Below are 26186 nucleotides of genomic sequence, written 5' to 3'. Positions count from 1 at the left end.
GTTGTAAGAACTCAAATTTTTACTGATAAGGAGGCATAACTCAAAATTGATAGACTACCACTTTAGAGAGTGGTGCTAATTAAGTGTAAATTCTACACTCTCTTCTTCCTAAATTAGAGGGCCAGTGATCAGAAAATAAATCAAGAGGTTACTACCAGTGGCCAGGAAATTTTGGACCTAGTGATGACAAGTCTATTGCCCATACTTTACTCAGCACTTTCACACATGCCTGTTTTGGTACCCCCAGCAGTTCTGTGAGATGATAGGTATGGTAATGGAAATCTCTAAGAGCAGGCATGTTAACTAAATTCTCAAAAAAGTTAAGAGACTTTCCCAAGGGCCCTGGGCTAGTCAATGGCAGAGCTGGTACTCATAGCCTTGGCTGCTGACCACAAATTATGTGCTCATTTCACTGAACAGCAGGGATAAGTCAATCATTATGGGTTGTCTATGGCCCCATTGTTGCACTTACTGTGCTCCCTAAGGATATGGAGTTGTTGAATCCCTGGCTGATCCAGGCGCAAGGATAGAAAACATATTTTAGCTACTTGATCAGAAGGTTAGGAAGCTGAGCTAACAATTCAGCATTAGCTCTCTCCTATTGGTACTGTAATACCAACATATTTCAAAACAGATAGAGGACTCTGGAAGGGTTTAGATACATCTATGTACAAAAAAGATTTACAATGGGTTATTAAATGGGAGTTCTGAGGCTGGCTTCACGAGAAGTGCCAACTGCTCTTTCTCCCAAATTTCCCCTGGTGCCACTGTCAAAGGCAAAGTACTCATCTAGATGGATTTTTGTTCTGACCCAGAATGACATTTCCAAGTTTTCTTATATATAATCCAATTTCTGAACTTCCTTTTCGGTGATATTAAGTGGAATAGCATAAAAAAGTCTTTTGGCATTAAAGATAATAAATGTGTTCAGCATTGCTCAGGTATCTTTGCTCTTTGCCAGTGCATTAGCTGTATTGATTTTAGAATTTTAAATGACCCTTTTTACTAGACTTGATTAATGTCCCCTCCCCAGATCTTGGCTACTTGCTTCTTCTCTCTTTCATGTGCAATTTTCTTCCCTTTCACACTCCGACAAGTCAGAGGTGGCTGACCTTCACTCGACCAAGGGTCAAGAAATGTTGTGAGGAGTGTGCTTTGGGCCTCGTGATCAGCCTCTGAAGAGTGGGCTGGTCGTGGAATGGCCAAGTCTTCAGTCCATTGCTGTATGTCCACATTTGAGCCTAGGCCCTGGGAACACTCACAGTGGACCTCCTGGCTTGGTAAGTACCAGGCTGTTTTAATATGTGACTTCCAGAGAAGAAGACTTGAGCTAGACAGAGAGCTTGAAGGTGAAATGAGATCTCTATCAAAAGAGGCCAGTTCAATCCAAGTATCAGTTACTGTGTGAGAGACAAAGGTTAATTTCCCGAGACTCCCTGTAATTAATTAATAGTGTCTTCTGTTATCCTCAGAGGATATGTAATTTAAAATTCTGTTCACACATTATTTTATTCTGCCGCTGGAACTGCACTATAAGCTCCCTGAGCTCCCTGAAGATGCTGTGGTAGAGCTTTGCACATCCTCCCAAGCTCCTCTCAGGGTGGCTGGTCCATGGTGGATGATGACCCTTAGGCCAGACTTGCCCTTCTCTTCAGGAAACAGGTGGGTGGGAGGTTGACCACTCCTTCCCTGGAGATGGCTACTCCTGAACCAGATTCTTTTCACTTTTGACTGCTTATCTTCTTTCATAATATTTTAAGAGTAAATTTGTTGTAAATAATAATGTAATATAGCTACATTGTTGCAAATTTGAAAATTTTAGGCCTAAAAATCATCCTTAAACTTCTATACAAATGCGCCTACTCTCAGCATTTTTTTACATGTATGTTTAAAATATCTAACTATGACAGTGTTCTTGAATATTAGATTTTCAAGACTGAAAATTCTAAGAAGTTTTTCTTTTGTTCAATCATCCTCATAAATATTACTGGGATACCAAAATTTATTTCACTATTCATCCTATCGTTATCTATTAGATATACTGTAATTTGTTTCCTCATTGTTTGCTGGATATACCATAATTTGTTTCCTCATTGTAATCCATTAGGTGTATCATTATTTATTTGACTATTTTCAGTTGTCTCACTCTGATGATGATTAAGTGATTATTAAGTGAGCATTGACTTAGGAAATCTGCTAATTCTGATTCAGTTTGACAAAGGTCATTATTATTATTTAGCATGGCTTTTGCCTCTAACAGGTACTCAATAAATGCTGTTTTATTTCTTTTGCTATAAGTCTGAGGGTATAGTTCATATTTGATCCAGAGATTTCTGTTTTATCATGTAAGTTTGCATGGTCATTTTAATTGCCAATTTATAGGGAGTACCAGCATTCAGATCCCAGGAGCTACCTTTAAATGGTTTGGTCAGGTATATCTATTCCTTTGTGTCAGACACAGAATATTAGAGCTACAAAGGACTATGGCAGTAACCTCATCAGGTGGTTCTTCAATTGGTACACATCTGAATTTCACAGGATGCATAAGAATAGCAATTTCTTACTAAATCTGGATTTGGCAGACGAGGACCAGGAATCTGCATTTTGGTTAGGCAACCTTGCTAACTTTTTAGGGTTAATATTACATTTTTACCATGTTCAGTCTTTTGCCTTTAAAACTAATTGAATCTTGAGATGACTTATAACACGAGGCAAATATTACAATCACAATTATGTTCTGCAACAGGAAATAAGCTCTAAATGAATCTTAACATTTTACTTGACACATTACTATGTTTAAGTGTATTAAAGATGTCATTGAAAGGTGCAGGGGAGGAAAATGAACTTGATTTGGCAGGTAGGTGTTCGTGGTACTATTATCCACAACTGTCTATCCTGATTGACAGCACACACATTACCTCTTAACAGGCATTGTATTCAGTTGCCTCAGATTTAAGTGTATGGCATTTTTACTGAATATTTGAAACTGTTTTAGTTAATAGTATTAATTGCTCATAGACCAACTTTCAGCCACTGTTACAAGTGCTTAATATATAATAAACCAAAAGTTTCTATAGACCTTTGGTTATAGTAAAATTAGGTCAAAAATGCCATGTTGCTTAAATATCACATATTTTGAGTAGGGCAAATGCTTAATAGTGCTGAAAAGGAATTTTTTCATATTATAGCTATGGAAACTGAAATGCAGAGGCTCAGAGTTTCAAGGTCACTCAGCCACAAGGAACAGAGCCAGAACTGGAATTCAGCTCTCCTGGGTCCTCGTTCTCTGCTCTTTCTACCACACCAAACTGCCCTTTTTGCATAATTTCTATCTAATCAGAGGCACTTGGTCTAATGGCTGGTAGAGATGCATATTTATATTGCAAAGAGCATTGAAGCAAGGAATTTTACTCAATATGTTCTTTTGGAAAACCAAACATGCTTTATTTCATTTTTTTCACAATTTATTTAAACATCTCACATATACAAAATAGGTACAATTTAATTTTTCTGCTTGCCCAAGAAACAAAGCTTCTATGGAACCATGGAAGAAGATGAAAATGAGACTGGCAAAGAACAAATGCTAAATTTGAAGAGGACAACTTTGGGCAAATAATCTGCATACTTTTAATTGGGAATAAGGTGGAAAGTATGAATGCTAAATCAAATTTTTTAAAAAATACACCACACGATACAACTCAATACAGGAGTATTTCTTCTCAAATTCTTCTAGCACCATCAACATTCTTCAAGTATCTGAAATACTATTAATTAGCACCTTTGTATTATGAACAAAACAAAACAAGGACCTCAGTTCATCTCTGTCTAGGTCAGCACCTAACAATGTGGATCACACTCATGGGAAAGTGTTTTGAGGTAGTTTAAACCTTTGGAAGTTTGGGTTTTAAACTTCCCTCTGTGGAAGATATTCAAAAGCCACAAGTGGTGCAAATGTTCACGGTTTTTATTTTTCAATTTTTATTTTGGCTTTCTTACAAAGGTTGACATTTTTCATAACAGGTGTAAGACTGTTGAAAAAAAATTTCAAATTTTTGGGGGAGCGGGGTAGGGAGTTAATGAAATTGTATTGCACAATGCTCTGATCAATCCTTCTTTTTCTCTTTTGCCCACAATTTAAGCAAGTAGATGTGCAGAAGAAATGGAAGGATTCAGCTTTCAGTTAAAAAAAGAAGAAGAAATGGCAAAGAGAAAGTTTTTTCAAATTTCTTTCTTTTTTAATTTAGATTGAGTTCATTTATTTGAAACAGACTGGGCCAATGTCCACAAAGAATTCCTGGTCAGCACCACCGATGTCCAAAGGTGCAATATCAAGGAAGGGCAGGCGAGATGGCTTATTTGTTTTGTATTCAATGATTGTCTTTCCCCATTCATTTGTCTTTTTCTGTTTAAAGAGAAGAAAATAGATACACAAAGCATCACTATTTCTGAATCTGATAATATCTGAACCTTTGATTTAATAAGAACCACTGTTTGGCATGTGTCCTTCTAAAGATGTCAGTCGCAGATAAAGAAGTTTATCTTTGAAATAACAGTATCAAGGGTGTCTTTAGTGGGAGGGGCTCCCTATCAGTCTAACAAAAAACAAACAAACAAACAAACCAAAAAAACCAACATTTCAACACACATTCCAAGTGACTTATCTCTACAGAGTCATTTTTAGGATTGTTGTGTGTATGTCCCTCTATGTGTGTCTTTGGGAGCAGGACCTGGGTGGGTATGTAGTCTTGCTGTTAGTGAATTTTAATTTTTCTTATATTTATAGCATATTGTAGAAAAAGCATTAAAAGTTAAATGTAGGCCATGCTAGTAAGTAAAATAAAATACACATAACTATAAATTATAGTTTAGGCCACTGAAGTCTCAAGAAATTTTAAGTCCTGGGCATACATTACCATTTAAAAAACACGCTAAAGAAAAAACAATGCATGGATGTAGTATACATTTCAGTATTTCAGAAGGCACTATCTGATAAGAATACTCTGAATTTATCATCTGAATTTAAATACAAAATTAATATGTATAAATAAATAAATACAAAATACATACAAAAACTGAATTTACTTATGAAATAAAAATGAAATAAGTTAGTTCTCTCATTCTTCTGTTCATTTAACCCTCCTTTAGACCCCCCTTGGGGGGGGTCTAAGTTAGAACCTCCCCCATCCCACTTCCCAAAGCTATTCCCATATTTCACTATTACTTACAGAGCAGCCATCTACAAGAACAGTGTAAGTGAACCTGCTGTTGCCCTCAGCAACAAGTTCAACATCATTAGAGCCCTGCAGAATGACAGCCTTTTTCAGGTTGCCAGTCTCCTCATCCATGTATGCAATGCTGTTCTTGCAGTGGTAGGTGATGTTCTGAGAGGCATAGTTGGCTAGCAGGCGCATGAAGGCAAGTTGGGTAGCCATTTCCTTGGAAGTCACTCCTTCTACATTATATTCAAACTACAGAAAATAAGATGAAATTCCGGTTAAGTGGAGAAGGACTCAGATACTGAGAGTCTAACATAAAAAAAAAAAGAGATATCAGGAAGAGTGGACTCAGATCCAACCTGAGGAAAAGGGTACTTTTAAAGAAAACTTAATTCACTTGTCTTTGAAATATCAGTTATTTAGATGAACATAAGACCTACTGCACTGAGGCAAGGTCATCTAAAAAAGTTATCTGTTTCAATTAATCCTTTTTGCATATGCTTCTTCTTTAGAATAAGAGAATGAGGAGGTAGAAATTCTCACATTTTTCTTTTTCTGTAATTTCGTAATTTATGGAATTCCAGTAGGCATTCAGTAAAGTTGGTGAAAAGGTTTGATTAAAAATTCAGAAAAGCTGCTCACATTCTGAAAATGCATATGTATGAGTGTGGCATAAAGCTGGCCAGTGCTCCTTCACACTAAATGACATTAGTCAGTTTTTTCAATGATTACCAATTAAGTCAAATTTGAATAATAACTTTGAATTACGTGGATTTGTCCAATCAATCCATCTTCTAATGTGCAATTTAGGGCAAAATTGGAACCCAGGAAAGGAATAGGTTTTTTTTTAATAAGCCCATTTTTGTCAGAGATTAAAATGCAGATAATTAACAAACAGTCCTACCAAAATATTATTTAGCAGAAGGAGAGGTGTTTGTGGGATTCCTCACCTGGCTGCCAGCATTGATAGTTTCTCCTAGCCAGACATGTTTCTTGTCCTTGGAGCTCCTATACCAGTTCTTGGCTGGGATGTTTTCAGGTTGGGCCCGGATACAGGTTTCGCCAGTAGAGAAATCACAGTATACTTTGATAGCATCCATAGTGCATCCTTGGTTAGGGTCAATCCAGTAGTAACCTTTTAAGAAAATAACATTCAGATCATGAAACTTCTCATTGAGCAGAACACAGATTCTAATAATAACTAATGAAAGATACTGACTCTCATTAGTAACATTTTTGATTGTCTACCCCACATTTAAGAGGAAGAGGGTGGTTATTTTTAAGATTAGACAGTTCCTTCCCTCCCCTCCTCTATGAAAAATCAAATCAGGGTACTTATTAGTATGAAAAGTGCAAAAATACACTTTAAGGGAAATGAGGTTGGGTGCTGGTTGGGAGAAGATGATGCTTCATTAATTGGGTGTGATTTCACATAATGTAATCTTTACCCAAATGCATTTTCACTGTAAATGTCAATGGAAACTAATTTTGAAAAGCTCAACTTGTGAGAAGGGTCAGTCTGGTCTGGACATCTTGACCTACCACTGCTCCACTCTGGGTGGCTGAGTCTCAAGTCACGGCATGTGCGAGCTGGGTTCTTTCTAGAGCCTTCAGGAGTAAGAAGGGTCTCAATCTGGTTGTTGAGAGACTTCAGAGTAGCATCAACTTCATAGTCCTTGGGTCTGAGAGAAGGTGCTGAGCGAGGCTGGTCAGCCCTGTAGAAGTCTCCATCGTAACCAAAGTCATAACCACCACCGCTTACTCCTGGAGGTCCAGGAGGGCCAGGGGGCCCAGGGGGGCCCTGCAAAGGTGAAGGTGAGACAGGAGAGGCTTTATATTTTGTTACAGTGAGAGACATCTATGGCAGCAGATTTTCAGTTGAGCTTCACACGGAAGCATGTTCTAATAAGTAAAAAATAATCAAGTTCACATAAATAAATAACATGCTCCCAGGCACACTTGCAGGGATGGACTTAACAAGCCCATTGCATATAGACAATTTCCAGATATTTTAGAGGATATATTGAAATGGGGCTAACTTTAATGGGTTGTCATAATTGTTTTGGTTTAGTCTGAAGAAAACATTCCTTAGGTCAGTGATCTTCTTTATTATTTCCCCAAATCATACTTACAGCAGGACCTTGGTGACCCTGAGGGCCTCGAATGCCAGCAGGTCCAACTGTACCGGGATGTCCAGTGCGACCATCTTTTCCAGCAGGGCCAGAAGGACCAGCAGGGCCCTAAGGAAGACAGACACCAGGTGCATGTGAGCTGGTGAATCCCACCAAGGGAGCAGCAGCCTGGGGCTCACTGCTCACTTTAGCCTCTATTTCAGAGATGAACTGTCTTCTCTTGAGTCCACCTACCCTAGGACCAGCAGGACCCACGGAGCCAGGAGCACCTTGATCACCATGGTGACCCTTTAAAGACAGAAGAGGAAAATCACACTTTCAGAGCACATGTCAAGAGACAGATTTTTTTTTTTTTTCCAAATTGAATGGGAAACTTTAGTTTAAATGGACTCCGGATTGAGAAAATTGAAAATGTAAAGTGGGGCTCTTTTCTCCCATTATGTCTATTATATTCAATTATGTTTTTTCACAACCTATTTCAGCAGTGCAATATTAGTCATTCCTCTAATTATGTTTATTTTAAGTGGGGTTGAAGGACATTGTTGCCAGGAGATTTTAATGTATGTATATTTCTATCTCCCTTAATCCTCACCTTTCATGTTGGGATGAAATAGCATTATCTCCAAGAATGAGATGGAGTTAGCCAGAGAATGGGAAATGGATATTATATAGGCTATACTGGAACAATACCAGTGAAAATATGAAAATCCTGCTGAGCTGAAGGCCTTTAGGATCAGTTTATGTGCGAGATGGCTACAGCTTACTTACAGCGATACCGGGCAGACCTTGCAATCCATTGTGTCCCTTTAAGCCAGGAAGACCTCTGGGCCCCTTATCACCGGGCTCTCCCTTATCACCACGAATGCCTTGTGGGCCCTATAAAGAAACAGAAGGATGGATAAGACTTACCGTTTTCAAAAAATGACACTCACTTCACCACAAATACTGCTTAATTCGTTTACAAAGTTTACAAAGGTAACTCAGGACATGTAATGGTCTAGCTAGGCTCTCACCTCTGCTGGTAATCTGCTTTAGTTGCGCTATCTGTAAAGTGGCTAGATCCTTGTAATTGTTTAATACAAACAAGCAGAAGAGATTTAAAATAGCTCAAGTTATTTGTATCAATTCTCAGCATGGACTGAAATTTTTTTAAAATGTCAAGTCTAGCTGATATATTGTTTATTTTCTTAACAGATGTTTTGGACTGATTCTCTCTAAATGTTAGTGTTGCAAAGAAATCTTCATCATGTACATACACTAGGACCTCTTGGGCCAACAGCGCCAGCAGGACCAACAGGACCAGAAGGACCCTGTGAAGTGGAAAAGAAAAACACAACTCAGCTAGGCCCAAGATACCCCTCCCCACTCCCCCACCATCCCCAAGTGTGGGGAGGTCAGAAGTGAAGCCCACGAGAATGCTGCACTGAGGGACTGGTATTCACAAACTTACAGTTTCACCACGGTTTCCATGTTTGCCAGCAGGACCCACGGGGCCATGAGGACCAGGTGCACCTGCAGCACCAACGGGACCAATATTGCCAGGGTAACCGCGCTCTCCCTACCAGAGGCAAAATGAAGCTTAGCATCAATCTGGGTTGTATTTTAATCACTTTTGAATTAGAGAAAGATGAAAAGTGTACTCACCTTGTGTCCGGGTTGACCATCGCGACCTGGGGGACCATCATTCCCAGGGTTGCCCTGTGAAGACACCACACATATTAAGGCTGTTGGTGAGGCTCTGCTGCCTACCAGCCCCTATGTTGTGGCTACTCTGTCTTCATCACTTCCAGAGCTCAGTAACGAACCCTCTTTCAGACTTTTAAAACTAGGAATAAAAACCTGCCAACCTAGATATTTTTTAGAGATGTTTTAAATACTTGGGCCTAGTTTTGCAGTGTGCTATTGAAAAGCCCATTCTTTGGCCTAAGCAATTTTTCATATTTTCAATACTAGGTGTAGATACTATGGAGAAGCTGACCATCTTGTTCAGAAATTTGGAACAAGAGAACCTCAGCTCAGGACATAAAGTTTCACACAATGAAATCCTGCTCGGTTTTATTTTACAAACCAAGTGTTGGACTCACATCACGACCAGCTTCACCAGGAGCACCATTGACTCCAGGACTACCCACAGCACCAGGAGGACCACGGGCCCCAGGAGGGCCGGCAATGCCAAGAGGACCAGGTTCACCCTAAACAGGCAGAGAAGATAAAATGACATTCCCCTCATTCGATGGAATGCTAACCTTCCCCTCCAAAACAACCCTACTCAGGAGATTCTAGTTTGAAGAAAGACGGTAAATTGAATGTGAATGGGTCACACAATGGTAAGAAGTATCGTTAGTATCATCCCTGCCCTCCTTCTCCACATGTAGATGGCCAGCTTTATGTAATCACGGGATGTTGCTCTGTAAAAAGTAAGTCTCATGTCATTCAGTATCCCAAATGAAATGAATTCAAAAAGTTGATAGAGTTTATGGAGATGAGATGGTTTCTAGTTGTTGTCACGTATAAGGTTTAATGGAATGATTCAGAACTTCCAGAGTTTCATTCTTTCTACAGGATGAATGATGCCAGCATTTCATATTGCAGAGGAGTAAATGCAATTAGAGATTGTATCGTTCCTAAGTGCGTGGAAAGAACAAAAATCATTCTGCATAATTTTAAGCTGTGTCTTTATAGTGTGTGTCTAAGTAAGGTGGTATTAAAGCTTCTTAGATAAGTGACATGTGATCTGTATAAAGAAAATGCCATGAATAAAAATCTTAAGTGAAGTTATTCAGTGATCAATCTGTCACATTTGAAGTGGCAGCTTTTAAAATCTTTTCTTATGTTAATGGAGTCAGAATATTGTCAAGCACTCACCACAGCACCAGCAACACCTGGTAGACCACGTTCACCTCTCGAGCCAGGGAGACCCAGAATACCAGGAGCACCAAGAAGACCCTGAGGACCTGGAGTGCCAGGAGGTCCCTAAATAGAGAAAAAATACTTTATTATGGGTATTTGGGTAAGTATTATGGGTAAGACCCTAGGTGATAACACAGGTTGGCTTGAAGATTGTGAGAATACACTGTCTTCAGCTTAGAAAAAGGCTAATGACTTCCTATTACTAGGACATATCCTTGGATATCTTTTCTCTAGTGATGACAGTGAGTTTACATCTTGGCATGTATAGTTTTGTATCTGATTCATCCTTGAGACCAATGGCACAACATTTAAAAATAAGTGGTTGAGATTGATAAAGACACTTGGGGTGGTGAAACAGAGATTTTATAGCCTCTAGGCAGGGAAACAAATAAAAAAAATTATTTTAAATTATTATGGATACACAATAGTTGTACATAGTAGGAGGGGTTCCTCAAAAAACTAAAAATAGAACTACCATAAGATCCAGCAATCACACTGCTGGGTATATACACAAAAGAAAGGAAATCAGGCTGGGTGGGGTGGCTCACATGTGTAATCCCAGCACTTTAGGAGGTCAAGGTGAGTGGATCACCTGAGGTCAGGAGACCGAGACCAGCCTTACCAATATGGTGAAACCCTGTCTTTACTAAAAATACAAAAATTAGCTAGGCATGATGGTGTGTGCCTGTAGTCCCAGCTACTCGGGAGGCTGAGACAAGAGGATTACTTGAATTGGGGAGGCGGAAATTGCATTGAGCTGAGATCATGCCACTGAACTCCAGCCTGGGCAACAGAGGGGAACTCCATCCCCAAACAAAAAAACAAAAACAAAAACAGAAAGGAAATCAGTAAAATCAGTATATCAAAAGGAAGCAAATTTTGACTCTGGCCTCTAATTTTGACTTTGGCCTTTAAGAAATTGGTAGCCTACTGAGATTGATTAATATGTAGTAGGATGGCCACAGCAATGGGACTCTGTTCTAATCCTGGTACTAGTAAGGTGCCTTCAATAGCTTAAAGGGCTCTGTGATAAAACTGAGTTCCTTCATTTATTGTCTTTGCAATTTTGTGCTTTCTGAGAATCTTGGAAGCCACAGCCCCTCAGTGTGTGCTGGACAGATTTCTTGGCTCAACTGAGCTCCACTTGAGAGCCTACAATACTCATCAACAAATAGATGCCACTTGAAGATTTGTGTAGGGGCTTTATTTTAATTCAACATAAGGTATTAAGAAAGAGGAGTTGGAAATCACTTACAGCAGTACCAGCCTCTCCAGAGGGACCCTTCTCACCAGCGAAGCCAGGGGGACCAACTGCACCTACTTCTCCAGTTCGGCCAACTGGACCTTGGTCACCACGAGGACCACGAAGCCCTTCTTTCCCAGCAGGACCAGGGGGACCAGGAGGGCCAGAAATACCCTATGAGCAAATGTACAAGGTCATTTCCTTTCTGTTAATCATCAAGGGCCTGGAAGAGAGCAGCAAAGATTCTAGATCTTAAGATGCAAACAATGTGATGCAATAAAATAATACCCTGGCCATTTGGGGGAAATATTTATAGTTTTTAACTTTCTTGCAGAAAGAAGCGACTCCTGTCTTCCTTTATGAGGCTGTAAGAAACCAAATAATGGAGGAGAGACTATGGCAAATTTCTATGAGAAAAAACAATGTCATGCCACTGGTACCCTGGCATATTGGAATCAGAATTATGTAGAATGATAGGAGTTAATGATAAATGAATGGGACTCTGAGTTTCAAAGGACTTTGCCTTTTCTTTCTTCTTCTTCTTTTTTTTTTAAAGAAAGCCAATATAGGCATTTTGTTCATAATTGAGGAGTCACATATGCTTCTCAACTAGGTTTAATTAAATGCCTACAGGGAATGAAGATTTTTCTGTTATGAACCTGTAAAAGGATTCCAAGAAATCAACATCTTTGCTATTTTTTTTCCCCGAAACCTTAACCAGAAGACTTAATCCTTGGTAATTAATTAAATTTTCTTGAGTCCTGACAGGAGAGTCTGAATCAGAATTAAATTAGAGGCCAAACCACCTTTAAATTCAGGAACAATTGTACCTTAACAATGGAGGCAGAATGTTAGCCATAAAAGGTAATTAGATATAGAAATATCTGATATGTGGCTAAAAATGTTCTTTTTTTTTTTTTCAAAGAGACCATGCCCCTGAAAGGGGACTGGTGTTCACATAAATAAAAGCCTCTTAAACTGATATTATAAAATATAACGTGATGAAATACCTTAATGGTTCAGACAAGCTGATTTCAGACCAGGAGAGTAACAGCAAATATTAGTGATGTGTTTTCATGAAGAGTTTGTTACCAGTTTCCTACCAGAAGCCAGGCCTTTTGGCTAGAGGAAATGAAGACACATGTTTGGAGTGATTTACTTACAGAGGGTCCCGGGGGACCAGTCCGTCCAGCAGCACCAGGGAAACCAGTCATACCCTACGAGCCAAGCACATTAGAATTCCACAGTCAACATCAACTCCAAGAATTTGGGTAAGATGGGAATTTCTTTTTTTTTGGAAAATCAGTACATGTGACCAGGGATAGACCAAGGAGTAGGAGGTAGGCAGCTTTATATAGGGCATTATTTAGCCAGGACCCTGAAGGCGCTCCTTCTCCACACATCTTCCTTACCAGCATGCCACCAGTTGCAATGCCCATATTTCGCATTAAGGTTTGGATGGTCCTTTCTGAAATGCTGACATATTATCTTATGGTTGCAAAGGTATGAAGATAAGACACTATGTCACTATTACATATTAATGTGTATACATTAATAACTATCTTTACCACCTGGCTGAGTGCTAAAGAAATGGACATTTAATAAGTAATGGTGTTCATGGACGAAAGAATAACAAATGACCTAGATCATTCAGCACTGTCCAGTGAGAGAAGAAGTCAGTAAAGTTCATTTTTGGAGAGCTCTGGGTCTCTAGAGAATTGTTGTGATAGCACTGCCTGCAAAGGGGAAGGACGTGGTCAGGCAGAAGAAGGGGCATATTAATAAACAGATGAAAGACGCCAAAGAAATATTTTTTCCGACTTTACAATTAAACTGCCTAGGGCCCACCTTGGTTATTACCTCAAGTGAGGTGATAGCAACATACACTGAGTTCCAGCTGAGTTCAAGTTAACATCAATATCGGAATTGCTCTGAATAGAATGAACTTGAATCTCAAAAGTTTCCTCATGGTAGTCCAAATTTACCAAAAATGTCAAAACTTTCAAGTGTCCTTAATAGATTCTGAAGAAAGAAAAGTGGCAAGAGTCCATTGTAAATACTCACAGGGGGGCCTCCATCACCACGACTTCCAGCAGGACCGGGGGGACCGTTTGGACCCTAAATGCAAACAAAAAGATGGGGTCAAATCACAAACAAACCCTTGTAAATGCTACTCTTTTCTTCAAGGGGATCATTCCTGCATCTCTAAGAAGAAAATGTAGAAATAAAAAATGACTATCTGTGTCAGAATGTTCTTCAATATTACCACCCTTATGGGATTATCAGAGAATTAAAACAATATTTATGAAACTTTTATACATTGTAAAACAGTGTGCAAATGTTAATCCTTCCATTATTTTCCATCTTCTATCTGGTATATTCCCTGTTGCATAGTAGGCACTTGACGGATATATATTTAATTGTAAGATCTAATGGGTAGCTGCTATGTGGACCACCAGTGAATTCAACTTACAGCTGGGCCAGCAGCTCCAACAGGGCCTGTGGGACCAACAACACCGTTTTCACCCTTAGGCCCTTTGGCTCCTCTTTCTCCTTTAGCACCAGGTTGACCAGCAGCACCCTGTTGGAAAGAAACAGTTACAGCTCTGGTATTCTGACCCACTCTACTCCCCAACTTAGGATATTTTCAGATTAATCTTCATTATGTGATACTCACAGCAGGACCAGCAAATCCATTGGGGCCAGCAGGACCGACCTCACCACGTTCACCCTAGGTGGGAGAAGGGATTTAAAAATGTGTTATCAATCCTAGGTTCATCAATGTCTAAACATCGTGAGGTGTGAGTATACAAAATGATCCAGGTTCTTACTTACAGGGCTTCCCCGAGGACCAGCAGGACCAGCAGGACCAGCAGCACCAGCTTCGCCCTATAATGGGACCAAAGATGAGTCTGTTAATGTGCCTGACATAGATGCTGAAAGAACTGGGAGGGAGAGAGAACAGTGGTGGACAGACAGAGTCTGTAGTTGCCTTGGAAGAGATAACTAATGCACATCTCACAGAGTAAAATGAAGTGGATTTTTACTTAATGCTGTATTCATTTTGGGGGTTAAGTGGTATGGGTTATACACTTCAGAAAACACTATAAATCAGTGCCCACAATACCACGAGGAGGACATTTTAATTTTTAGATGGACACGGGGCTGATCTATTTGTGGCAATCTTTGCAACACAATAAATAAGATCTATTTTAAGTTCAATGTGAAATGGGAACACTATGTATTTTATTGATTTTTTTTTTATAATTGAAGGCTTTGAGAAGCCTCAGTGCATTAGGATATTGTTAATGCGCAACATGGAAAGACTTTAAAACAAATGCTAGGGATTAGAGTATAGATCAGATAGCTGGCACAACTATAGGAAGGGAAAAGTAATTTTAAACACAGAGCATTTGTTTCCTGCTGCTCTATCACAATAGCTAGGTTTTTAAATAAGTAGGCTTTATACCAAGCCATAAAAATGAATTGCTGGGGCTCTTTGGGACTAGGGAAGGCGGGAAATTTTAGATATTGCTGTTGGCTCAGTGAAAATGCGTGCTTACCCGGTCACCTGTGGCTCCAGCAGGACCAGGGGCACCTACAGCACCAGGAGCACCCTAGTACCAAAAGGGAAACATGTCTTATTAATAACACCCCATATCATCAAAATTGAACCTTGTCATTCTTTTTTGCCGTGCTTACACAGTGACTGAACACTTTCACTGCACTCTGGTTGGATATCAAGAAGGCTTCTGACGCATTTTGGTTCTAATTATCAAGACTATTAGAAGCCACTCTCAGAAGGAGGGTACTCCAGTAATAAAGGTTATGGAAATGTGTAAGTCAACAGCAGTCAGAAATTTGGGAGATCTGAACTTTCTGCTATTGTAAAATTCCCTGGAGAGCAGCAAATGAGTAGCCTTGTTTGAAACTGTTAAAACTATGTGATTCAAAAGAAAGACTATTACAGATGTGCTACAGTCAGTTTTCAGCTCCGAAGGAGAGGTGAATAAAGGAATCCAGGCTGACTGTGGCCTGGAAGACCCATGAGGCTGACATCCTAGATAAGGTAATTAGACTATCATGGGATTATCTTTGGCATCTTCATGGCATTAACAGCTAATCTTTGGGGCTGCTCTTTGGGTGATAAATTTCTAGGGAGTAGGTTTGAATAACTATAGAATCTTGTTAGAGGTTCCGGCTTCCTAAAGCATAAGAGAGTTATTTATTTATTTATTTTAATTTCTATTATCACTTGAAACAATCATTTAATATTCTATTAAACCTAAAGCTTTTGGTCTATAGTTTGTAGTTGGTATCATTGACACTAGGGAAGTTAGAAAATTCAGGATATTATTTTCAAAGAGGTTAAATCTCTTTTAATTTTTCCTTTGGAACGTATAAATGATATTGTTAGTCATAGACGCAGGAGAGAAAGGAATATTATTTTATTAAACTTGATAAATAAAGTGTTGTGTAGTTCTAATTTGGAAAACTTCTCAATTCAAACATTTAAAAAAATCTAAGTACAAACAAACATACAAACAAAATTCTACTCACACGAGCACCATCTCTGCCAGGGTTACCAATTTCACCTCTGAGACCAGGTTCACCCTGAAAGTATAAAGCAAGAGCAACTTTTTGTTTTCTGACCAAAATTTTGAATCAAAATTAACAGAAAGTTTTTTCTTTTTTACAGAAGATGCTATGATACCTTCAGTCATTTAAGATTTTTAGCAATGTCTCGATTCCTTACCATTCTGTAGAATGTTAATCGAGAAAAACAATGAGGAAAAAATAATTCAAGGCCATTTCCAGATTATTGTTAAACAATCTTTTCTAATTTCCGTACACTCTCCTGAAGCATAATCAAGCAAGGTACAGATTCATGTGGACAGAATTGTAAGGCAACATCACAATGGGCTGCGGCGCCTGATCACTCTTATGGCATAACTAATGCAGCAGCACGGTTGACAGCTGTTCAATATAGCTTCTTCCCATTAATTAGGGCAGGATGAGGCATTATTGTTAGTGGCATTAAAATGAGCCTCATGTATTACTCAACACCATCTGTTTGTGTGAAATTCCATGGTAGCAAGGAATTTTGCCAGATTAGTGAGTTTAGAAATGTGTAGGTGCTAGGTGGCAGAGGGAGATGTATATAGATAGATATCAAAATGCTACCAGACCACCTGCCAAGAATTGTGAAAACTTGAGCATCCTTGTGCAGCCTTCTTCGCTAGAGTTCATCAACAATATGTAATAGAGTTCAACACTGGGAGGGTACCTTTTCTCCCTTGCCTCCAGGTATGCCAGCAGCACCCCTCTCTCCTGGGAGTCCACTAGGACCAGATGGACCAGCAGTGCCCACAGCACCAACCACACCAGGTTCACCCTTGAGTCAAACACATGTAAAATCAATTTTAGTGGAGAAAGAAGAAAATGAAGAATCAAACTCTTGGAGAATTCCAATTTAAACAGTTAGCTAGACAGGCTTCTCGCCTGCTTTGAAACACAAAGAAGGCTGGGCTATTGAAAGGAGGGAGAATATAGCCGAGAGAGATGCTGTTAATGACATGGTGACTGAAGAGATGAGGGTAGTGGGAGTGCACAGCTGCGATTCCTCTATAACCTGCTTCAATCCTCTTAAGGATGGCAGGCATGGAGAAGAAGAGGATAGGACAATGGGAAGCAGAGAGTAAAAAATGTTTACTCACAGACAGTTTTCAAGGATAAGTCTCTTAGCCCAGATAGAAAACATGGAAAGAGACCGTGTCAATTGAGGAGATGTTTGTGTTTTAATCTCCTTAAGAGTAGAAACTGTATCTTCCATTTTTATATAAAACCCTACAATTCCACATACTTAAAACCTGTTGACTAGCTTCTGAGATAAATAGATCCCTTTGAAAGTACTGCCTCACAAAACCATAGTTTCTTTATTTCCTCTCTCCCTCATGTTTTTATTTTTTTCCCAAGAACATCCTTCCATACACTAAAATAGCTTTTTGCAACTAATGTTTACATTTTTTCCTCTAGAGTTAAGAATTAAAATAATATGAGTTTTCTTCTTTTTATTGTGGTTAAGGTAATCTCTTTTTCAGGAATGTGTGTTAAATCTATTTTAAAATCTAAACCACAGATTCTATTTTGGAACACAAGTTTCCAGACAAATTTTTGGGGTGAATGTATTGCCCAGTGAATTTTCATCATCATAAACTCTTATTATTAAAATTCAGGCTACTTTTTGAAATTTTACTCTATGGGATGAGATGTTAAGATAAAAAGTTTTTTTCTCTGAAAATAATGCCCAATGTATACAATGTTTCTAGATTAAAACAAAAGCATAAACAGTGTGATGAGAAAAGAGTGACAACCCACTCTAATTCATTTATGTTTGGGGAACACTGAATTTTCCCCCACAGTTTGTTGCTATTGTTTGTTTGTTTAGAATAATTCAGGTCCACTGGAATCGGATTGCTCTTTACTGACAGGGAAGTCATCACAGAACTGGAAATAAATAAAAATCTGAAAAACAATTATCTTTCTATTGTAAAGGGTCTACTTATTCTAGGCAGACTGGGTCAAACCAGCAATATATAAAACATAAGATTTTACCTTGTTTCCATCAGGCCCTGGGGGTCCAGAAGGACCTCGGCTTCCAATAGGACCAGTAGGACCAGCAGCACCACTCTCACCTGGGGGACCGCGTTCCCCCTGAAAAAAGTGATTAGAAGAATTGTTGCACCATTCATCACTTTCAGTGATACTGTTTTACATGAGAGTTTACACTTGTGTAGCTCCTGAGCCCTGGTTCTGCATTTGTTAGCAAATTAAAATTTCTTTTGTTCCTAATTTCTCCACTAGTAAAATCAAGAGATTGATGAGATATTCTCTAAAGTGTCACTTAGCTCTAATGTTCCATGACTACAACTCCAGAATTTGTTGCTTCTAGAGTATAATATTCAATTTTTGCAATTTATTCCTCATTTTTGGGGAGTCTTTTCTGTCATAAATCCATAGGTAAAAACAGACACCAGTTATGTGTAGTATTCAAAGAAAAGATTGCGTCATTTTGGTTGAATAGCAATGGCAGGTGTAGATAACATTAGATATTCTCCTATCTATGCCCCCTTTTTATAACCTTGTGTAATAATGATGTAACAGTTATAATATTCATATGTATATTTGATATATATTTGTATATATATATATCTATGTCTGTCTATTTAAATATCTCCCAATTTACATCTAAATATCACTAGAACATAGCATTCTATAGCCCAAAATATTTATCACATAGGTCCACGTTGTAACTCTTTCAAAGGACCTTGTTATAAGTTGGTTCTTTGAGCTTCCTACATATGTGTTAACTAGTGACATGATGGAATATTTTCAGGGCAAATTAATCACTTCAGTGAGGCTAATACCCACTGAGAAACTAAGTATTTTTTTCTTTATATGACTACTCATAAGTTCAGCTTTAGGCTTTGAACATCAACACACATTGCCAAAATTAACTTTAGATCTTAGTAAGATATTATTTTTCCTTAGCTCAAGTTGAGCCGCTGTCACAAATGTTGCATAGTTGTCTATATAAATCACTGACTATAATATATATTGATTTATTTGTTTCTTATAACTATGTAATTATTGAATAAGAAATATGAGCAATGAAACAAAAAATTCTACTATCACCTTAGAAATCTAATGCTCTCTGCAGATTACATTTGACTATAGAAGAGCATCAGAGACTTGTTGCAGGGTCATCAGTGGCTTTAAGGAGAAAGTACTACTACTTTTAAAAACGCATTGCCAGAGTTTATGAAAGTTAACGAAGTAACACTTACTCTTGGACCAGCAGGACCAGGGAGCCCAAACTCACCATGGAGACCCTAGACAAAACATGAGAATAAAGCGTGAAATTTGTGTGTGATCTCTAAATTGACTTATGCTTAAGATATTTGAAAAATTTGGAAAGAGTGAAATAAAGCTGGCAGTATCTACATGAGTGCAGAAGTACACAGGCTAATAAGAACAACTTTTAGTATGGAGAGATACAGAAAGAGAGAATTTTATTGGTGACAAAAATGTATCCATCCCAGAACTTGGTATCAAAAATTTGTTTCCCATTATTTAGTTTATTGCTTTTTAAAAAGCGACAAAACAGACTATTTCCTTCAATAATAAGATAAATAATAATGAACAATATTAGACGTTGCCTATTTTTAGCTATATAACAGATAGTCTTCTTAAGAGAAATTATCATATTCTACCTAGTTAATTGTATACCCAAGTGTTTCTCTTTTATTACTGACCAGCTGTCTCCTTAATGTGTCCTACTGTTGACAAAGGAGACCAGGCCACAGAATGTAACTAAATTGGGGCACATTCATCACAATTAGAGAGAAAATGACTCAGAACTCATGCCCTGATTGTGTATAGCAGTGTCTTGTCTGAATGCCAAGAAAAACACAAAAGGAATTTTTCAGGATCTAGTCTGATTGAAAATTGTGCATTTACTTTTTCACTATGGGGAAGGAAATAATTTGTATCTTAACGTTATCAAGAACAATACAAAAAGTAAGGCTATTAAATAAAATATTCATTGATAAATTTTACTTTCATAAGGTGATGTTTCATTAAATCTGTAAAACAAAGTAATCAGAGCTAAAGTAATTTGGCTCATTCTCTCCATCAGCACCAACGTATGTAAAACACTATCATTAACATATGAAATACGAAATTTTCTTTTACATATTATAATTGCATAGCAGTGGGGTATTAAACGGGGAAATTCTCAAGTTTAGTAGTTACTACTTACTATTACTTGTTTTACTCACCCTTTCTCCTGGTTTGCCAACTTCACCAGCGGGACCTGAGGGGCCAGGCAGACCCTAAAAATGAAAAGAAATACAAATCTCAATCCTATGGCTATGTTCAGGAGATTTGCTAATAATTGAGTTTGGGGGTGGTGGCTACCAAATATCAACAGGAGCATGATCGTATGTTATTAAAGCATTACACAAAAGTTTGTTTGAAAAAAATGCACCTTTCTTTGCTTCAGTCCTGAAATCATGTTTATTGTGGTGGAGAAGAGAGGTACGGTGTGGTGATTTACAGCTGAATAGGCTGACCAAAGGCAGTATTGCATATGTTTGAGTTGACTTACCTGGAAGCCTGGAGGACCAGCGGGACCCTGTTCGCCTTTTCCACCTTGGACACCCTGAAAGTGACAGGAAAGAGAGCATAAATAGCAACGTATGTCACCACTGTTGTCTAGCTGTATAACTTTTGGACTGAAAAATGGAAATGGTCAGTTTGAGAGACTGTATACGTTCTAGTGCAGAAGAGCACAAGAGTGGCAGAAATACTCACCTGTGGTCCGGGAGGTCCCTGAGCACCATTGTTTCCATCGGGACCTGGAGCACCCTAAAAATATTTAACAGAAAGGCTGATGGTTAGCTGCAAGCCAGGTAGTTTAAGATGTCTCAAAGCCTCAGGTATAACTTCCTTAAAACAAGTTTGTCATTTTAGCATGAATTAAACTCATTGTGGGTTCCCACCAAAGCCCAAATACTGCCTACTAACTTTTTAAATTTTTGATTTGTGTGGGTACATAGTAGGTATATATATTTATGGGTTTGCCTACTAACTTTAGATATGACTCAAGCGAAGTATGCAGACACAAGGCAATTTATAAAGGTCAGAGAATGCTACTACATATTCACACCCTTTTAATTCCAAAATGAATAAAATTAAAGCCAAGTGCTTCTGTATTTTTGACCTAATGTATGTTCTGATTTGTTTTTGCTCACTGTTTTATAAGTTTGGTTTTTAAAAAGGCATTTTATGATGGTAAAAGGACCCCTGGGGATGCCATCTTGAAAAGAAAGTGACAAAATGATATCAGACGGTATAAAAAAAAAAGTGTGGTTCTTAGATGAATGCTATGTGAATAGATCTGTACACAAGTTAGCACCTACCCGAGCACCAGCAAGACCAGCATGACCTTTATCACCGCTTTTGCCAGGATCACCCTAGAGTAAAAATGAAAAACAAAACAAAACAAAAAACAGCCTTACACATTTAATGTCAAATTAACCACGATGATTTTGGAATGTTGACTCCTGCTTGTTTTTGTGTTCTTTTGAGATCCCTAGTCTGTGGTTTCTGTTATCTAAGGGTGATCCATCACCATGCAGCTCCATGTACAGTAAGATGTCCCTGTGTCTGTAGAAGCATGGGGATCAGGAGATGGATTTTTAGCAGGGATATAAGGATACACTAGAGGTAAACTTTTAATGTGATAAGTGGCCTGCAGTTTTCCTGTGTTGAAAGGAAACTCCCTGAGACTGGACTGATTCGCAGGAGAGGAATACCAGAGTTTGGTAAAATTTCGCTACAGAAAGTGCTGAGGGTAAGAAAGTTGTGGTGATTCTTACAGTGGGGCCTTTGGGTCCGGGAAATCCAATGTTGCCAGCCTCTCCTCTTGCTCCGGCTGGGCCAATTGGACCAGGCCTGCCATCGATGCCAGGGAGGCCCTGAAAGCAGAGTTATTTCAAGTTTACTCAGCGTCAACATATTCTCACAACCTCAAGCTTATCATGCTGCCACGGATGAAACAGAATAATTTTCTGAATGCATAGAGCTTCTTGTATAAAGTGTTATTAAATTATGAATCCATTTTCCTTTTCTAACTAGAATGTCGGTACACATATAGTCAATTCAATCTCGTATGTATGCAATTTCCCTCATTCCCTTTTCTTGCCATCCCCTTGTCACCTGCTTCAATTTTCCCTGCCATGTTTTTCTCTCCCCTGCTCTGCTTTCAGTCCTGCATTCATTTAGACTCCATAATTACGATCTATTACTCTGCATTCCCAGATGATGTATGTGTCTGATATTTATTTTCAATGTGTTCATGTATAAATAAGCCACAAAATAGACTTGATAAGGGTGCAATAAGTGTCCTTGAAAATATAATGGAAAATAAGCAATACTTACGACAGGACCTTCTTTTCCAGCGGGGCCGATATTTCCAGGAGAACCAGGAAGACCCTATAAAATAAATGAGGATGCTTTTATATTGGCACTTTAACTTACATACTCAAGCCTCGGATTAACTGAAGTCTAACAAAGGCACCCTTTCCCTCCACTTTTTGTTTGTTGCCTAGGGTAAATCATTAGGAATATTAGCCACTAGCTGGGAAGTGTGAAAAGAGTTCTGAAATTTTTCTTCTATTTTTTTGTGGCTTTCCTTTTATTGAAATTTAGTGCAACTCATCCTTTTATAGATATCTCAAGAAACTGTTAAGCAACATGCTATATGGGCAAAATGTATCACGTTATTTACCTCATAATAGAAAAACTAATACTTTTAGTAAGCAATTTCCAAAGTGGATTTCTTATTGCTATATTTGGTGTCCCTATTACTTGTTTATGGTACAATTACAGTTGATATTCACCCATAAGGGGTAATGGAGGCAAAAAAATTACTCTATTGCTATGGATTAGTGTGTCTATGGACCTAGAGGTTATTTCTCCATAGCTAGTGTGATGCTGAATACATTACAGCACTTTGTGATTGCTAGGAAAAAGACTTCACTTATGAATCTAATAAACGAATAATGTATAGTCCTAATATATTTCATGAACACCTTATATAAAACTCACAAATTAAGATAAAAGATTCATGCTGATAGAAGGACCAATCTAATTTGGATATATTAAAATAGATCTATTCTTCCAAAAACCTCATAGCCATTGTATCAAGTAATAAATAGAAAATTTATGAACTAATTAAATACAGGAAAATATCTACTGAGCTTTGATAAAGTTAAAAATGCAACTGTCAGCAAGACTACTAACAAATTTACTTTTGATGTTTTTATTGTTATCTTCAATATTAACCAACCCTTTAAAGAAGGAAGTAATGCCAGGTGTGATTTGCTCAGAATCAGTTTGAAACTTACTCTAGGTCCCATGAGACCAGGCTCCCCAGGGCGACCAGCATCTCCATTGGGTCCTCGAACTCCAGCAGGGCCACTTGCACCACGACTACCAGGAGGGCCCTATTCAAAAAAAAAAAAAAGAGATAGAGGAGGAGGATGTTAAAGCTAATGACACACCCACCACCAGAAGCATCAAGTTCCTTTCTAGGAAGTAAGTGATGGACAACTTACCATGACGCCAGCTCTGCCATCAGCTCCAGGAAGACCACGAGAACCAGGACTACCCTGCGAGAAAGTACATGAAATAGAGGGAATTAAAGGAATCTCTTGACTTTGATAAGGTAGAGTTTGTTAAAAATAGCATGATCTCCTTACAGGGGAGATACAGACACAAACCAAGCCAAAACACTTCACCCAACCCCTAGAGGAACTCATAGATGAGCATCCTGCAAAAGTAGGTCAACATTGTTTCCAGGCCAATTTTATAACATATTAAATTGAGAGTCACTGATTTAATAAGGCAGATGGAAAACAGATGCTTTTTTTGCCTAAGAAAACACAGTCAGTAATTTTGACCAATTCCCAATGAAGGGGTGTCATAATCTGCCTCTAGTGTGTTTGGGTGTTGGGAGCATTTGAAACCTACTCTCAGCCCAGGAGGTCCTGGAGGGCCGGCAGATCCAGCTTCCCCATTAGGGCCTCTCTTTCCTTCTTCACCACTGGGACCAGGAGGACCTTGGGGCCCAGCAGAGCCCTGTTTAATGAAAAGAACAAAAGAAGAGGGAGTAAAAAGTAATTTTTATACTATGTCCAGCTGGAGAAACTGGAATGAGAAAAACGATTAACTTTATAAAAGTGTGATGATAGAGCTACTTACGGGCTCACCCTTGTTACCACTCTCTCCTTTGGAGCCAGCTGGACCAGGCTCACCCTAGGGTTCAATACAGAACAGTGGTCAAATGACAAACATTTGTTGAAACTGTCTTGCAGACAAATCTCTTAGAATATTTGTGGGTCAAGGTAAAGAGAAGCTCAAGTTCTCTAGGAAATGTACCCTGTTCATATTTAAATTGCGTACAGGGGAATGGTATTGGTCGAAGGGACAAAACTGATATTGTAGAACTTTGCCTCATTTACCTTGAGGTAATGATTTAAGATAACAGGAGGGGCATGTCTGTGTGCATATAGCAGATGGGAGTGTACATACATATATAAGAAAGATAAACTAAAAATGCTAAGGAAGAGAAAAATAGGAATAATGAAACTATGAGTGGAAGTCTAGATAGTGATGAAATGATGGCAGAGCTGGTATTTCAGGATGATGAGAACCACAGTCATGACCACTTACAACAAGTCCTCTGGCACCAGTAGCACCAGCAGCACCAACAGGGCCAGGAATACCACGGGGGCCAGGGAGGCCGGGAGCCCCAGCAACGCCGGGAAGGCCCTATGAAGGAAAATGCAGTGTGGTCCATTAGGGAGGTGATGGGCTGTAGAGGCAGCACACATTAAATGCCTTTAAAATCATAGCAGCACATTTTAGCTACACAGGTATACTCACAGCAGCACCCTTGGCACCAGTAAGGCCGTTTGCTCCAGGATTACCCTATGAGGAAAAGGAAAGGAGAAGGATATCAGTTAACTGGAATATTTCAGTTCTTCTTTGACGCCATCTTCATTCTTCTTCTTCCCCCTACCCCACCTTCGTTTTCTTCTACTCAATAAATGTTAAAGACAATGGCTACTTACAGGAGGTCCAACGGGGCCGGAAAGGCCTGGAAGACCCACTTCACCACGGGGACCGGCGGGACCAGCAGGACCAGCGTTACCAACAGCTCCAATTTCACCCTAAAAGAGGAAATAAAACCAAGGAATTAACCAGCAAATAATGAAACATCGTATCTGTTTTTAAGGTGCCAAGTTTTATGAAATGTCTTCATAAAACTTCAAAATTGCAATTATTTTTCTTATCCGTTTTATTACAACAAGATTTGAGTTTGGTTTCCTATTTTCCTTGCTTGATTCTGCCATCTTGGCTACTGTTACTACCTTCCCTCTCCTTCTGTCTCTCTGTGTCTTGACTCTGGTTTTCGGTCAGTCCTAACTAACTAGTCCTAGAGTCAATTTCCATGTTGCCATCTATATGGACGGGCACAGTGCACAGTGCAGAGAAATGATCCATTTTAAATGTAGAGTGAGAAAACTGGTCATTCTATGTTCATTTTGAAGGGAAGGAGTAATTAAGGTAACTATTTCGTAATTATCTCTTTATCTGCAAACACAGTTCCAATCTTTCATATCACAGTAAAAAGTTTACCAAAGTAGTGACAATGGTCACCAGTGTTTTTACCTTGGGACCAGGGGCACCTGGGAAGCCTGGAGGGCCAGCAGACCCAATGGGACCCTGAAATCAAAGCAGAAGGTGGTAAGAAATGTCCTCCAAGTAAATTAAGAAAACAATAACAATGACAGAAGATTGAAGTTGCTTACAGTGGCATGACACTATTTATATTAGTAAAGAAAAAAACCGACAGCCAGTCTGTTGTTGTTAGGATCTCATCAAAGGCAAGACATTCATGGTGTATCCAGGGTGGGGAGATTTTGCTTTATACGTCAATCAAAAGTACAGGTACTTATAAATGGCTTACACTACTTATAAATGGAGCCTTCAAAAGACCTCACAGAACATTTGGTAAAGTGTCTGAAATGATGCTATTTCATAAGAGATTAATGA

The 26186-nt window shown here is 38.8% G+C and overlaps 1 protein-coding gene across 1 annotated transcript in view; it reads right to left on the bottom strand.

The window, feature by feature from the left end:
* Positions 1 to 3419: 3419 nt before the first annotated feature.
* Positions 3420 to 26186, bottom strand: part of COL1A2 (collagen type I alpha 2 chain) — a 36582-nt gene continuing 13815 nt past the window's right edge. The window contains exons 16-52 of the mRNA XM_003252507.4: positions 25803 to 25856; positions 25202 to 25300; positions 25014 to 25058; positions 24801 to 24899; positions 24330 to 24383; positions 24099 to 24206; positions 23684 to 23737; positions 23474 to 23572; positions 22506 to 22559; positions 21944 to 22042; positions 21485 to 21538; positions 20877 to 20930; positions 20671 to 20724; positions 20342 to 20395; positions 19349 to 19393; positions 18117 to 18215; positions 16789 to 16896; positions 16062 to 16115; positions 15065 to 15118; positions 14337 to 14390; positions 14179 to 14232; positions 13975 to 14082; positions 13566 to 13619; positions 12665 to 12718; positions 11514 to 11675; positions 10214 to 10321; positions 9433 to 9540; positions 8993 to 9046; positions 8799 to 8906; positions 8605 to 8658; positions 8117 to 8224; positions 7583 to 7636; positions 7349 to 7456; positions 6759 to 7017; positions 6167 to 6351; positions 5226 to 5468; positions 3420 to 4402 (exon numbers count right to left, since the gene is read on the bottom strand). Of these exons, the coding sequence (XP_003252555.1) occupies positions 4256 to 4402; positions 5226 to 5468; positions 6167 to 6351; positions 6759 to 7017; positions 7349 to 7456; positions 7583 to 7636; positions 8117 to 8224; positions 8605 to 8658; positions 8799 to 8906; positions 8993 to 9046; positions 9433 to 9540; positions 10214 to 10321; positions 11514 to 11675; positions 12665 to 12718; positions 13566 to 13619; positions 13975 to 14082; positions 14179 to 14232; positions 14337 to 14390; positions 15065 to 15118; positions 16062 to 16115; positions 16789 to 16896; positions 18117 to 18215; positions 19349 to 19393; positions 20342 to 20395; positions 20671 to 20724; positions 20877 to 20930; positions 21485 to 21538; positions 21944 to 22042; positions 22506 to 22559; positions 23474 to 23572; positions 23684 to 23737; positions 24099 to 24206; positions 24330 to 24383; positions 24801 to 24899; positions 25014 to 25058; positions 25202 to 25300; positions 25803 to 25856 (3363 nt within the window). The 3' untranslated portion in view covers positions 3420 to 4255. The remainder of the gene's footprint in view (positions 4403 to 5225; positions 5469 to 6166; positions 6352 to 6758; positions 7018 to 7348; positions 7457 to 7582; positions 7637 to 8116; positions 8225 to 8604; positions 8659 to 8798; positions 8907 to 8992; positions 9047 to 9432; positions 9541 to 10213; positions 10322 to 11513; positions 11676 to 12664; positions 12719 to 13565; positions 13620 to 13974; positions 14083 to 14178; positions 14233 to 14336; positions 14391 to 15064; positions 15119 to 16061; positions 16116 to 16788; positions 16897 to 18116; positions 18216 to 19348; positions 19394 to 20341; positions 20396 to 20670; positions 20725 to 20876; positions 20931 to 21484; positions 21539 to 21943; positions 22043 to 22505; positions 22560 to 23473; positions 23573 to 23683; positions 23738 to 24098; positions 24207 to 24329; positions 24384 to 24800; positions 24900 to 25013; positions 25059 to 25201; positions 25301 to 25802; positions 25857 to 26186) is intronic.

The sequence above is a fragment of the Nomascus leucogenys genome, chromosome 11, assembly GCF_006542625.1.
Source record: "Nomascus leucogenys isolate Asia chromosome 11, Asia_NLE_v1, whole genome shotgun sequence".
Lineage (NCBI taxonomy): Eukaryota > Metazoa > Chordata > Mammalia > Primates > Hylobatidae > Nomascus > Nomascus leucogenys.
Note: the sequence above shows the minus strand (reverse complement) of the source record. Positions and strands in the feature narration are given on the sequence as shown.